Raw genomic sequence first — 15759 nt, 5'->3', positions numbered from 1 at the left:
ACAGTCTCTAAGACTTGCCACGAGTGCAACTGAAACATATTCACTCTTCCCTTCGAATCAACATTCGCGCTAATCAGTCATTCCTTCCAGCCATTCCCCGACACATTCATACCACCCACGTTGTTAAACCCCTTCCTCGGAACGTTCCTCCGCGTGCCACATCTCTCGCCGCACTGCTCGCGCTAAGGCCCTTCAGAAGTATTACGGACAAGCCCAGGACGCCATTTGGGTAGACGCCGCCTGAACAACGCATGAAGCTGTAGCAGTTGGTTATAATCCAGCCCTAACACAGCCCCTCACACACCGCCTTCCCTCGGGCTCTACGTATGAGGAGGCAGAGGAAACGGCCATCGCCCCAGCTTTTGTACCTTCCACGCAAACTACATCTTTAGCGACTACAAAACGGATCTGTTCAACTGCGCGAGAGGTAGGATTCACGCCCCTTGTAAGGAGTTGTTGAACACCCCCACCAAAAACGTACCACGCAGGGTAGAGCTGCAGCGGGTGCCGGCTCACTCTGGAAATCCGGGAAACGAGGCTGCCGATAAATTGGCCCGAGGTTTGATTTGCCGGGCTAAGGACAGCCTCGATCCGGGCTTCTCGAGAGAACGGGCGCACACCTTTGCAGAGCTCACGCAAATGCCCCGCTTGGACCGCCGGACTTACCCTCCTCCACAGGTGAGGAGGGTACCCTCCGCGAACGGTGGTGAGAGTCCTGAGAAACGCAACACAAGCCCATAGCACCAGGGAGGCAATACAGGCGGATGTTGCCACTTTCCCGCCCTGTTGTTAGGTTAGGGAGCGAATGTGCTGACATTTCTCTCTTCTTGTTTCTCGGTTTTCGAGCTGCAGGACGTCAAACAGTGCGCGTTGAAACCATGATGTGGTGGGGAAGGAAAGCACACTTTTTGTTATTGCCGCAAAACGGGCCGATGGTGTATGCCTGGGTGCCCAGGAAATCAGGACGGTGGCCCAAAGGGTGTCTGGTTTTCTCAATGCTTAAGCTCACAGAAAAGCTTGAATAAGAGCAGTTCCTCGCAAGGATTTCACGCTAACCATACATTCCAAAGTAATTAACTGAAATTTTACCCCTTCTGGTAGCCTTAACATATGTAGAATAAAACCCAATATTGGCTTCGAGAGAACTGAATGCTATTATAATTGTCACAGACCAGTTGGATGTAGCTCATCAGGAGAGAGCAGAGGGGTGTTGAGACAGGGCAATAAGGGGCTCGTAGCACGGCTGTTGGTGGGGGTCCGTCAAGGTCTCTCTCGGAGCTCGGCCATCGGCGAACGAAGCCGGCACGGGAGTCCCAGGAAGCGTGGAAAGTTCAAGGGCGGTGGTGCGGGTGAGCTGTTTTTCAAAGTGGATAGTGCAGGCCTGGCCGACTCGGGGACGGCTGTCACGGAGGACTTAAAGGTGCAGTGAAGAGGAATCTGACTCGTCTTTTTGCCACGAAACTCGATCTACACGTTCCGAGCATTCTTAGAAAGTGGTACTTATTGCCCTGTGTGGCCGATTTCCTTAAGTAAGTCGAATTAACGTCCGGCTACCGCCTTTTTTTTTTTTAATTCTCCCCGTACGGAGGGTGGAGTCGACCAACGCGTGGAGTGCCTTTCAGCCAGCTCCGTGGAGGCTGGCTTCAGATGGTTCTAAGCGGCAAAACTTTCATGTTACAAGCTCCAGCTTCTCGCCATCCAGCATTCACCGAAGCAGTGACACAACACTCTGTGTACACTGGTGGCATTGGAGAGAGAAGTCCGCTGCTTGCCGACGCGTCACCTTCTCAAAGGGAGCCTCCTGCTCGCAGGTGGCATCCGTGAAGAGGAAGGAGAAGCACGTGCTGTTCCTGAACCCGGGCGACTACTTCCAGGGCACCACGTGGTTCAGCTCGCTGCACCTACGCGATTTCTCCGCCATCGTGTCCTACGTGAGACACGACGCCATCGTAAGATTCCAAAGCTATGCTTGCAGTCCCTTTGAAAGTGCCCACAGTTCAGCGCCGTTGTGCTTGCAACGTCTCTATACATCCGCAAGGCGAGAACAACTGTAATGTGCAGAAAAATTTCTTCGTGTTGTATTTTGGTAGACTTACCAGAAAGATTGCGTAGATATGCGCAGAATTTAAGCATATATTGCTTTGATAGATTGAGAGAACTCATATGAGTCTGTCGAAACCTCAGCAGTAATGCATACATTAGGGAATCAAGATGTACTATCAGCGTCAAATGAAACGCGAACAAAACACCTGAAACGCGAGGACAAAAAATCAAGCATATTAGAGGCTGGAGATAAATTACAGGCGTGGGCTATTAACATTTCAAAAAAGTGGTCTTTCCAGCTTCGATCAGAAACTCAACTGCTTATCTATTTTGCCTCCCTAGTATATTATCTTCGAGTTGTGCTGTTCGCGTTTCAATTGGCTTGTTCGCGTTTCAATTGACGCTGATAGTGCATGAGCGATACGTAAAAATAGAGAACGATATCTGTAATAGCTGCGCAGCCACCGTAGTCCTTCATAAAGACAGCAATAAAATTCCAGTAAGGAAAGGTATTAAGCAAACAAGAGAGGGGGGATGAGGGGCTCGTTATAAATACTCCGATTACTCCGATTATTCACGTAACACCAGCGTCACAGCCTTAAAGAAACGCGCAGGTCTCCAGGATTTATGTCTCCGCCGTAAAATTGCACGACTGTCACTTTTTCATAAACTTTATCATCATCCATCACTTCATAACGACTTTTTTTCTTTGCCTACTTCGATTTTTGACCGCCGCGATCATCCCTTTAAAGTTAGACGTTTCACGTGCAGGACATTTATCTATGCGCATTCATTCTTACCACGCACAATATCTGACTGGAACACACTGCCTTCACATATCGCAACCACCACTGATCCTGATAAATATTTTAAACTTATATCTTCAATAACTACTGCTTAACTCTTCGCATACATTGTTATTTTATTTGTTCATGGCTTCCTTTTTTGCAGGGTTTGTTACTAAAAAGATTCATTGTATTAGTGTTCTGTTTGTATAATTTTAATAATGCAGTAATCTTCGCTCTTTGCCGCGCTGCCATTCTTTTGATTCTTTTGCTTACTTATATGTCATGCAAAGTGTCTTATTTGTGCTTTTGATTGATTCTTTTGCTTACTTATTTCATCCAGTGTGTCTTATTTGTGCTTTTGTTGTTTGTTTTATATTTGTGGTTTTTTTTTATTCTGTTCAATTGCCTGTGCCCCCCCCCCCTATGTAATACCCTCTCGAGGGCCTTTAGGGGTATTCTGTATAAAAATAAAAAAAAATAAATATGAGAGAAGCCAACAGCCACAGAAATCAAGGGACACGAGGGACTTTTAATTTATTTATTTTGTGCTGTTGTTCGATTAAGAATATTACTGAATATGTTACCGCTTAAAGCTAATTGATTAGAAAAGCAGAAGAAAAAACAACCACATGCCGCCGGTGGGATCCGAACCCACGACCTCCGAATTACGCGTCCGGTGCTCTACCGCTGAGGTACGGCGACGGCTGTCAATTCTTCTGCTTTCGGGGGTATTTATGTTTACAAATAACGTAACCTTTTAGAGTGTTCACCAGCGCCACCCACGCTCTTAAGTGGCGGACGTAGCACGTCCTGAGTTACCGCTCATGTGACGTAGAACGTCATCGAGCGGCGAGAGTGAAAGCTGTGCGAGAACCCTTTTGTGCTTCCTACGGCGTCAAGGCTGCCAGAACCGAGGCCCTCGCTAAGCAATTAAGCAAACAAGAGAGGGGTGATGAGGGGCTCCTTATAAATATGAGAGAAGCCAACAGCCACAGAAACCAAGGGACACGAGGGATTTTTAATTTATTAAGCATGAAATGCTTTTAGCTCCCGTTGTCGGCAGTGTGGTGACGTCACGCCGAGACCGAGAGCCATCATCCGGGCACTGAATTCCAGTCATCCGGGCTCTGAAACGAGAACATCCGGGCACCGTACGAGTCTCAACGAGATTTGTTGTTGTTGTGACTGAGAGAAGGATGAAAAGGAAATTGCACGGGCCTGCTACTGGCTCTAGCCAAGCCACCACCGCTGCCAACGTGCAGATAGAGGAGAGGTAAGAGATCACAGAAAAGAGAAAAAGTCAAGAAAAGACGCGCGTCGCAGCAACAACTGCGTCCGCCAGAGCGGACGCTGCTGAAAAAATCAGATAAGCGGCCGAATAAAAGGGAAGTTTATTCAACAGTGCAAACAAAAAATTCAGGGGGCACTTTGACTGTCTAAAGTGTGTAGAGGCGGAAGCGTTTTCCGCACCACCTTCGTTGTTTCTCTGGCACTGGTGGCGTCACATATATTTGAGTACTAATTACTAAGTGATGGCAAATCACTAATTAATTCTTAATTACTGATTAATTCCTGAATACTAATTAACTGCTAATTAATGACGCTTAAGCTTCGCCTTTAGGAGTGGAACGCGACAGCGCGTTGTAGCGCTGCCAGGGAGTCCACGGAACGCCACCACCCGTTCGGCGCGATGCCTTGCCCTTTGAACTAACGCTTTTTGAGGAAAGGAAATGGCGCAGTAATTCTCTGTCATCTCGGTGGACACCTGAACCGCACCGTAGAGGAAGGGAGGTGGGAGTGAAAGAAGATAGATAAAGAGGAGCCGTAATGAAGAAAATGAAAATTGTATTTGAGGAAAGGAAATTACGCAGTAACTGTCTCACATATCTCGGTGGACACCCGTCAAAATTCAGGGGGGGCACTTTTTTGACCTAAAGTGTGGTCACTGATGTGTGGTTAAGATGTTAAGCTTCGCCCCTGAGTGGAACGCGATAGCGTCTTGCAACGCTGCCAAGGAGTCCATAGAACGCCATCGCCCATTCGGTTCTACGCCTCGCTCGTCGGTAAACTGGTTTTTGAGGAAAGGAAATGTATCTGTCTTTCATATGTCCGTGGACACCTAAACCTCGCCGGAGAGGAATGGAGGAGGATGAGCGTGAGTGAAGACACCGTATTCACTAGACGCGCCTTTGTTCATTCCAAACCATCGAGGTGGCATGGCGGAATGGATAGCGTGCTTGTCTCTCAAGCCGAAGACCGGGGTTCGATTCCTGAGCTCGACTAATTTCTTAATCGCTTTTATTTATTTATATGGCCTGACTAGTAAAGCTAACTAGGCTAATTGAGTAATTAAACAATTAACTAAGCTCAGTCCCACTTACTTGGAGCATCACTATACGATCCCTTCAATTGGTTGTATGGTTACTAGCCAAAGTGCAATTGGCCCCGTTTGAAATTCGCGCACTGTGACGTCACGACCGTTTCCACGAATTGAAAAGCGTGACATTTTCTGTCGACAACTGCTGCTTACAACGATGAGACATTAAAGGCTTCCGCCTTAATAAAGCTGCGCTCGCCGAAGCGAGATCAGATACTCAACGAGATTTGTTGTTGTTGTTGTGACTGAGAGAAGGATGAAAAGGAAAATGCACAGGCCTGCTACTGGCTCGAGCCAAGCCACCACCGCTGCCACGTGCAGATAGAGGAGAGTTAAAGATCAGAGGAAAGAGAAAATAGAAAGAAAAGACGCGCGTTGCAACAACAACTCCGGCGGACGCTGCTCAAAAAGAAGCGGCCGGAGCTCTCTAAGCCCTCCTACGCGACCGGCATGCAAGCGCTGGTTGGTCTCCAAAGGAGTCACAAAAAATAACTACTGTTAGTGCCTTCTCAATGTTTATCAAGATATCAGTCGATCTGTGCGTTTGATAATGCACGGAATTATAATTTCCGATTTCTAATAACGCGTGCAAAAAGCACATAAATTCCACGATACACTTCGTTGTCATACGTGATCTCTTAGGGGCTTCGCGCATCGAAGCAAAGCCGCGCAGGCGCACAGGGGCCCGGGGGAGAAGCGCTGCGTTCAAAGGGCAAGGCATCGCGCCGAACGGGTGGTGGCGTTCCTCCCTTCCTGTACGGTGCGGTTCGGGTGTCCACCGAAATGGCAGAGAATTACTGCGCCATTTCCTTTCCTCAAAAAACCTTGCGTTCAAATGGCAAGGCATCGCGCTGAACGGGTGGTGGCGTTCCTCCCTTCCTGTACGGTGCGGTTCGGGTGTCCACCGAGATGACATTAGGCCCGTAAACTATTCATGCTTACTCTACTCTCGGTTACGGGAGAGGCAGAGATTTTTATTTTGTGCTGTTGTTCGATGAAGAATATTTATTTCAAGATATTGTCACGTTGTAGTGACGGCAGTCCAGCGGTGAGGAAGACACCAGAAATACTTGCAAACGAAGCTCTTTATTTGGGCTGACTTGCGCCCGCAAAAGAACTGAATCACTCGTTGGCGGCGTAAGCAACAAGCGTGCTCGTCAATCGTCGATCTACGAATGCCCGCTGCTCGCGGCATCGCTCAATTTAAAGGCGGCTAGGAAACTTCCAGATAACAGGACAAGATCATCTACAGTAATCTAGAAAAACCTAGATGCAGCCTTTCATGGCTGCGATCAATCGAGATTAGTTTGGTCGCTTCTCCCGTCACGAACAGAAGTGATAACAACCCTTTCCTGCAGCCTTGAGCGTGAACGAACACTACAATGATACGTGAATTACCCCCCTTCCAAAGAAGCATCGTCTCGATGCTTTAAAATGAAAACAAACACGGAGAATGGAAACTTCGAGTCCTTTAGCGTTCATAATATGGCTTCAGCCGTACGACATGTACGACTTCCGGGCGTGTGCGGCGTCGCTGAGATGCTGTCGTGCCGTCGGGGATGACTTCATAGTCAAGGTCACCGATGCGACGGACAACCCTGTAAGGGCCAAAGTATCGTCGCAGCAACTTTTCACTCAATCCACGGCGGCGAACTGGCGTCCATATCCAAACACGACCACCTGGCTTGTAATGCGTGTCTCGTCGGCGCAGATTGTAGCGTCGGGCGTCGGTGTGCTGCTGGTCTTGTTGTGTTTCCACCCCCCCCCCCAACTCTCTTTGTGCGTTCCCGTCACACCTGTCTCCACTTAGGCCATGCCCAGATGCAGTGCGTCGTTCTGCGAAAGTGGTCTTCAGGCACGCGCTCCCGTGCAACCTCATAACAGGTGGAAACGAACACGAGGGACATATTCAACTCCTGGATTCCTGGCACCACCACTTCTGCCTAGCTGCCACGACGTGTCTTCCGGAGTTCCCCTTAAACGGCACCCAAGTATTGACCTTGCGACATTGTGTGTGCATCTGTCAGGGTGACATGTCTCAACGCCAGCTGCCACCCGCGGAGACGAGAGTATGCCAAGCGCCTGCCATTCAACCGGTCCTCGCTCTTTTGTCAACCGCGGGGTGACGCCGCGGCAGGTGTTCGCCTTTGGGGCATTCCCTTGGAACAAAGATATGGAATCCACCTGGCCGGAAACGACTTGCCAGTCAACACGCCCTTCTCGACACTTCCAAGCATCCACGGGCCTCAAGGCCGTTGTACGATCGCTTTTGAGCGGATCCGCCAGGCAGGCGGACTGGCGGACCGAACGACCAGACAATAGGCATTCGCCCCGTTCGGCAGGCGAAAGCAAAGTTGGTGAACTTCAACTTTGGGGCGGACGAGCGAACCGCCCGGCGACAGAATTGCAGCGATTGGCTGCTTTTTACGTGACGTAGGCATCCGCTCCTGCCGGGGCAAGATGGCCGTCCGTCGACCGAACTGGGGAGCGAGGCTAGCGAGGCATAGGTCGTGGCTGTAGAGATGGCACCTATGCCGCGAGGCGTACTATATTGGCCACATGTTGATATTACGAGTGTTCAGAGCGACTGCGAACTTCTCCGCGTGCAGCAGCGGCGAGCAGCGACAGTTTCCCGAGTTGAAATCGACACTGATGTAGTTGACGGAGCGCCTCTTCAAACAGACGCAAGACCTCCGCGTTGGCGGTGTCACGAAGTGTTTATAGGGAGCTGTTTGTGGTTGCTGCAAGCGTTCCTAATTCCTGCGAGGATCATCACGCACAGCGGCGAGCAAAAGCTGCTCACGGTGAACTTCTGTGCGTGCATGAGCTGCCTAGCACAGTGACTAGTGTCCGCGTAGTGAAAGTGATTGCGATCGAAGCGAGTGCTTCGAAACTCTGCCGAGTGCTTTTACGTCAAGGCAGTGAAATGTGCACCTTCGAGAGCTCACTACGCACGCCGTGCTTTCCGAATGCTGAAATGAATGTGGCGTTGTGCAGCTAGTCGCATTCGTTGCGATGGTTGCAGTGATCGCGACCGAAGCGTGCACACGACGTTGTTGCTGGCTACGCATTCGTTACCATTTTGTTCGCGATTCGTGTTGGCACTGTGCTTGAGAATTGCCGTGTGTGCGACGTGACGCGACGCGAGCTTTGCTGCACGGCCGTAGGACTGTTTTGCGGCGACAACAGCGATGTCGCCATCCTTCTGCGCTTTGGTGCTCCATTCAGTACGTTTTGTGATGATGGGTGCTCGGGTTAGGACTCGCCGGAGAAACTGTGTAACCTGTGTTAAAACATCGGTGCAGTGCAAATGTATCTTCGGGAGCGTCATTTCTTTTTATTTCCTGCCGGCTGTGCGCACATTTGCCTGCAATAAACATATCGGCGTGATGAATGGGTGACTGAACACTTCCGCTAGCCATTTCGGTTTAGGTTGTAACAACATGGAAGCAAGAATCATTGCCGCTTTTGAATCACGACTGATTGACAGTGTACAAATCTCTAATATGTGCCAACTCATAAGTCTGTTTTTCATGAGCATTTCAGTTGATGTAGCGCAGAAAAAAAAAGTGTGGCAGCAGCTTATGCAATCAAAACTGACCACAGACCAAGTTGAGCATAACGAGTCTTGATGAAAAAGAAGAAAAAAATATTGAGAAAACCTTTGCCATTGCTTTTTTTCTCTTTTTGCTTAGCAGTGTAAAGTAAATATTGACAAATGCTTGGCAGTATTCAGTTTAAGTGGGATGTTGGTTTCCACTGCAATCAGAAAAATACAGTGGTCTTGAAGCACCTCATAGGCAATGACAGTGTCTGTTGTTGATTTTGCTCATGGTCCTTTTCGATCCGGGGATAAGTGGTACGAAACTGGATGTGTTCACAATGCTATTGTTGCAGAGCTGCTCGCGAAATCGTCCTTATTGGTGTTAAGCGGTTGTTCAGCGGCGCTTCCTGGGTCAGCCGCAGCACTTTGTTTAACAAGCCATTCTCGAAGCTTTGAGAAGATCTCGTCGATGCACTTGCATATGTCTGTCTGCTACCACCTTCATTTGCCTGTGACTGCTTGCTACAGACATGACTACTTGCAGACTGCAAAATAAGCCCTGTGGAGCTGGTAAAGCTACGCTAGGAACAAAGACGATGGTAACAACATCACTGCACAGGGTAGCAATTCTTGCTCTGTTGTCGTCCCTTAGCACAGTTTCGACATGCCAACTTGCCACCGGTGCACCCCACAGTACGCTATGATCAAGTTCTGTGAAATTTACAGAAAGCAACAACAGGAGAGGAAGTAGGTTGTATAGGCATATCTAGTGCATGCTGTGCAGATAGCTTCCTGCCTTATTATAGCCTGGCCCCTCTGTTTTTAATCCTTCATCACCCAGCACCTATGGCCCTATTTGTGTTATTGGCATGTGCTGCAAATCACCAAACACATTTCATTCTCTTGACCCTGCTAGATTGTTTTGGCCCTTTAAGTTTTGATTCAAATCAGCAAGCTTTTAGAAGACATTTCTGTAATAGCCAACTTGCACGACATGCACCTTGACTGCAACATCCCCCTATGATGCTTTTGTTCTTTGCTTTGAAAAAGCATGCAATTCCCCTATTTATGTGAGGCTGGTTTTCTCGTGCTTTAACTTGCATCCAATAGCTCTAAACTGGATCCAAGCTTAAACAGCCAGCCTTCGGCAGATTTCCCTTGCCAATTCTTATGTATCTTGCCTTTTCCTGCAATCTCGGACGTCCGCCAAGGCACTCCTTTGGGCCTCAGCTTTTCATTACTTGCATTATTACCGTCCCTTCAGTGTTTTGTCATATGCCTTCACTGACAGCCATATGGTGTGTGCGATATTGCAATCAATACCAGCATTTCAGTTGTTCAAAACAACAATTAGCATGCCCTGGATTGTCCTGTTTGCTAATGCTACTAAGAATGCAGTAATATTGTTTTTTATTGTCAGCATTACATTTTGCCAACTTATAAGGCCTTCCGATAAAGGTATATTCACTCTATACTGATTCAAATACCTAATAATCCTCATACACCCACCCACAACCTAGGATATTTACACCATGACGTGTTGTTAGTATCACCGTTTTCCAAGTTACTTGCATTCAATTCCCCTGTGTCATCAACTTGGGTATTCTAATGGCACATGGCACAAATCTAACTTAACTAGAATCCTTGAATTAGTTCAGTCCTGAGCCGCTTGTTTTATTTTCTCAGGCCATTTTTGAAGGTCCAGTGTGACAGCACTAAAAGTGCATATTTGAATGTCTTCATCTTATGCAGGTTTTTTTTGCTCCTTACCAACACGTCCCCAACTAATCAGTCCCAACTTGTAGTCTCTCGTGCACTAACACTCTTGTGCCTCATTTAGCTCATATGCCACTGAATTTCAAGATTCGTTTTTGTTCGTGCCACAGAAAGCTGTAACGGTCTTGCATCCCACAAGGCTGTGTATCTTACTGTCCTTCGAAGTGGTTACTACAGAAATCATGCTATAAATTACGAACTCACTGAGCTCCTACCTGGCACACCATTTTAAAGCTCGCTACTAAAGTAACGTCATTTAGGACCACTGAGGTGTGATAAATATGAAAACAAATAGATCTGATATAGTGCTCAGTCACTCGGTCACCTCGGCAAACCAGTACAATGCTCTCTTATGCATAACGTGTTCATTGAGAACTTTGTTCACAATTTATTTCAAACTATATCGGGGCAGATTTACACAATAGTAGCATTTGGGCTAACTTTGCACAAGCTAGCTCTAGCTACCTACATTCGCTCACTGCAAAGCTAAACATGCATTAGTGCACCCACCTGTTGTTGACCAGGCTTCTCTTTGTGCTTGTCTGTTCTGCTCAGCTGAGCAACACACTGACTTCATGATGTGGCTCAGTGAGAATTCTACATGTGTATGCTTATGCATGTAACTTGTATATAGTCACATATACTGAGGATAGTATTAACTGGGCAATTGGTTCAGCTTAAAAGCTCTCATCATCAGATTGCAGCAAAGAGATAGCAATAAAAGACAAAAGTCATCACTGCCTTTCTGTTTTTCTTCGTCATCCTTCGGCCTGACTTCAACTTGGTTTTTTTCCAACTTCCTTATGACTACTGATGGCTCAGTTAATTCGTTTCCTTGCAACCCAGACTGGCAGTGGAATAAGGATATTTTGCTAAGAAATTGGTAATTAGTAACTAGTACGACATTATTCTATATATAACAAGTGGTGCGGATATCGATTAACAAATACAGATTCTCTCTTTTGCTTGCTGCTTTGGGAATCAGAGTTGCCCTTAAAATTTCTCATATTATTTTTTACTGATCAGAAAGGACGTACCTTCAAGATTGCTGTAGAGCTTTACTGGAGAACTTAAGCATCTATGGCCCACACATACTTCAATGGCTTATTTTTCAATTCATTCTGTCCTGAGACATCATAGCTCTTATTTCTGAAAATTACCTTTTTCGCATTCTGCTTGATATGATTGTGTTTGATGTAACTGCAAAATATGAAGCAGTTCCCGTTCCCTTGACTATACAAAGCATTCTATCCTAGTCTCCGCCAATATTTGCTATGTAAACTTTCCAAATCGGTTCTTGCATTTCCTTAACCTCTAGGCCAGTGTACTTACTGCCTTATCTAATTATGTATGGATTAATGAGGATGGCCCATGTATACTTTTCTGAAATACGGAGCAACCACTTTGTTTTAAATTCATGGGACAGTTAAGAATGCTTTGTGGTTGTACGCACAATACGCCACCTTGTTTCTGTGCATGTCAACATTGATTGGCTCTCAACAGAACTTTCGACACTTGTTTACTATGCTGCATACTGGTTTGCACAATGTTCACTGCAATGTCACCTCAGGAAGCACTGGTAAAAGGAAGCGGCCTGCCCACTGTCACTGCAGAACAAAAGCGTGCACTTTAGTACAGTGATGCGCACCATATCCACTTTGAAGCCACTGAGTGGTATTTCTATTTCGATTTTCGTAATGGTGTGAAAAACATGACGAAAAAAAACCAGAAAAGAAATCAGTATTATTGCGTCGTCATTTTTCTGTGATATTGTAAACACCTGCAGTTAACACTGATCTTCCATATTAGTAGAGGTTGGGAACATTGTAATTTCCTCATGTATAGATGCATTCATATCTGATGGTAACATGCTAAAATATGCTGATTTTTTCATGCATGCATAATACACACATACACATACACCTTTTCTTTAATGAGAGACAGTGGCGTGTTTGATGTCATTTGACCGCACATACTATGATGTGGATAGAGTTGAAGTGTGGCGGGAGTGAACAGGGACACAAGAAGAATGATATACAGGTGATGCTGGATTTCCCACAGCTGGAGAACTAAGCTGGGCAAAAATGATCCGGTTTGGTTTGGTTTATGGGGTTTAACGTCCCAAAGCGACTAAGGCTATGAGAGACGTCGTAGTGGAGGGCTCCGGGAATTTCGACCACCTGGGGTTCTTTAACGTGCTATGACAGAGCATTGTTAAAGGCTGTGAAGAAGCAGTCCACATCAGCAGCAGCAGATGCCCTCTCTACAGATGCAACAACCAATCTTGTCAAGGTCACCTTGACGTCAGAAGCAGTAGTATGGACTAAGCCTCGGTACTATTCCCTTTTATCTAAGAGCACACAGAGGCATCTGCTCTACGTCACCTCTTGTGTAGGACAGTCCAGCATACACTGTTCGTGATATCGCTTTGGACAGTTGGCAGTATCAGTGAGGTGTTTGTTGCGGGTTGTCTCTTTTTGTTTCATGTTAACTATGCGTATCTATTCCTACAACAAATATTCTTGTTTGCATTGAATTGGCATCTAAGCTCAGCCAACAACCAATGTTCAGTTTTGGTTTTTGGCTGTCAGAACATGTTATCACCGAACACTATAGTCAGATTCAATTTAAGTCTGCAGTGAAGCTCTGCCATCTGGACCGCCGCACAGAATTCTTCCGCGCCAAAAAAAGTAGTCCGTTGTTAAAACTTTTATTGTATACTACCATAAGAAGCTTATTACAAGAAAAAATGATAAGCTCTAGAATTCTGATACCTGGATAGATTAATAAAGTCAAAGATCGAACAACTTATTTTGTTTACTGTTATTGGTTAGTGGAGTAATACAGGATGCCTCGGGCCATGACCGAGTGCTAACAACTGCTGTTTCTTTTAAGTTTTATCCTACTATACATGAGGTACGCGGTATGTGAACCAGAATCATAAAATTTCAGTCACAGCAATTTCATCTTGTTCAGATGTTTGATGTGTGTCCCACAAGGTCACCATCCTCAAATCCAGCAAACCATTGTCATGAAATGCACCATTATTTTTTTACTTGCAGTTATGTTGTAGGTAGGCAGCCAACGTCTGTGTTAAAGTACTCCACTCAGGATGTCGGTTTGCTTCTGCAAACAATGGAAACTCACTAAAAGCATGTGTTTGATTGCACAGACGGTTACCAGTTGAAAATAATAACAGTCATATTCACCCGACATTACTGCTATCATTCAGCAGCACAGAGAACCCTATGCAACAATTTTGTGGCAACAAACGACAAAGTGCAGGAACCACTGTGTATACTCATGTATGGAGTGCATGCTGCACGTACTGTTTCTTACTTCAGAATGCTGGCCTTTGTCAGTTACCACCCAGCAGCTATTGCCCCATTTCCATCACTATGCAAGATCAATGCTCAAATGCATGTGCGGTAATTAGTATCCAACTGTACAGCACTGCATGCAAGAATTCCCAGTAGGTATCAGCAGTTCACCCATGATGGCTATCATTAATCCTGCCTTTCAATTATAACCTCAGGAATGCCTTCAGGTGCTTTCCCTGGGCCTTTTCACACCTCTGTCCCATTATGGGGACAGTGCTTCTAATTAGCCCCCTCAGTTCATCCACCAATAACTGTTCCCTCTTGAGGCTGTTCACTGGTACATGTTCCTCCATAATGTCATTTTCCACCTGTCTTAGTTGTTTTTTGGGCTTCTCCCAATAAATGCAGACTTCACAATCTCTTTTGTCAGTTAATTTGTTATCCTTTGTCATTGTATGACCGTCGCAGCATTCCTTTCTGAAAGTTTGACATCCTTCATTTTAAATACCCCTAGTATGCGGTCTTGACATTGCGCGCATCCATCCCGGCATCCGTGGGATTGGTACGCGTTACAGATTCCGCAACTATGTGCTTCCGAATTCTCTCACGCGGAAATGCACAGGTCACAGCCTGCCTTAATTTCGAGTGCTACCATACTGTACATGCGCCCGTTTCTTCGCCCTCCATCTCGTGCCCCAGTAGTACGGAAGCTCTTTCGCAGCGGCTCAATGCGCGGGCACAGCGGGGAATCAAGGTATCAACCCACGAGACGATTCACTTTGAAACCGGTTCGCATCTCCGTGGTTCGCCGCGTGGCGTTACCTTTGCGTGTGCAAAGTTCTTCGTCCTGTTGCCGGCTGAACTTCGGCACGCCATGGCTATGCCGAAGTTCAGCCTAGGTGCCGGTCGCCGGGGAGCAAAAAAAGACCACGTTTTCGCGCCGTCTAGGTTGCCAACAGGAGCATGCTATTGGACAGACGGCAATCCCGGGCGCGCCAATCGGGACGCTTTAAACCATCCGCCTCGTCCGCCAGCTCCAAAATGATCGTACAACACCCATTCCGCCCCACGCCCGAGCGAAGGCCGAAAGCGAGCGGTTCGCTCGCTGGCGGATCCGCCCAAAAACGATCGTACAACGGCCTTCAGCGGATGAAGCGAGGTGACGACGCTGCAGGTGTTCGCCCATCTTGTTTCCTCGAGACAAGATATGGAATCCACCTGGCCTGACGGGCCACTTCCGACTATTCAAGGGCCTCAGCCGAGGAAGACGACGAAGAGGTGAACGACCTAGGAGCACCCGGAAGAAGTCCCTACGATTGGTTAAAAAAAGGCGGGAGGATCTAGGGAGGGTCTATTTAAAGCGCTCGAGCCGTTCATCAAAAAGCCATTTCTCGGAGCGACTCCCTGAGCGATTCCCGCAACGTTTCCCTGAGACTTCTCAGTTTTTACCTTGTTTGTCATTTTTGTAAATAATCATGTAATTATGTAAATACAGTTTTTCCTTCACTTCCCCTACTCCCCGTCTCCGGCCCACGTCCCTTCCTCCTTGGGCACTGCGGCGGTGCTCCTCGACCCGATGCCTGGTGGGACACGCTACTAGCACGGCAAAACATATCAGTCTTGAATGCGAAGCCGCGCAAGTCTTCGGGCTTCCTCGGCGCGATGAAGGTATGCGGCGACGTCGAGGTTGTCTTCGTCGGAAACATCCGGGAGCATTGCGTCGAGTGTTGTCGTGGGCTTCCTGCCGTATACCAGCTGGAATGGGGTAAACCTGGTTGTCTCCTGGACGGCAGTATTATAGGCGAAGATCACGTAGGGCAGAATGGAGTCCCACGTCTTGTGTTCGGCGTCGATGTGCATGGAGAGCATGTCTGCGATGGTCTTGTTCAGACGCTCTGTGAGTCCGTTGGT

At 47.1% G+C, this 15759-nt stretch overlaps 1 protein-coding gene across 1 annotated transcript in view; it reads left to right on the top strand.

Annotated features, from left to right (window-relative positions):
- LOC149325015 (protein 5NUC-like) overlaps window positions 1-15759 on the top strand; it is a 60570-nt gene that overhangs the window by 4437 nt on the left and 40374 nt on the right. Inside the window, exon 2 of the mRNA XM_089564164.1 lies at window positions 1812-1931. Within this exon, the coding sequence (XP_089420290.1) occupies window positions 1812-1931 (120 nt within the window). The remainder of the gene's footprint in view (window positions 1-1811; window positions 1932-15759) is intronic.

This window comes from Amblyomma mixtum, chromosome 10 (assembly GCF_055824585.1).
Source record: "Amblyomma mixtum isolate Tamu chromosome 10, ASM5582458v1, whole genome shotgun sequence".
NCBI classification, from domain to species: domain Eukaryota; kingdom Metazoa; phylum Arthropoda; class Arachnida; order Ixodida; family Ixodidae; genus Amblyomma; species Amblyomma mixtum.
The sequence above is the reverse complement of the archived record's forward strand: the minus strand, read 5'-3'. Positions and strand labels throughout refer to the sequence as shown.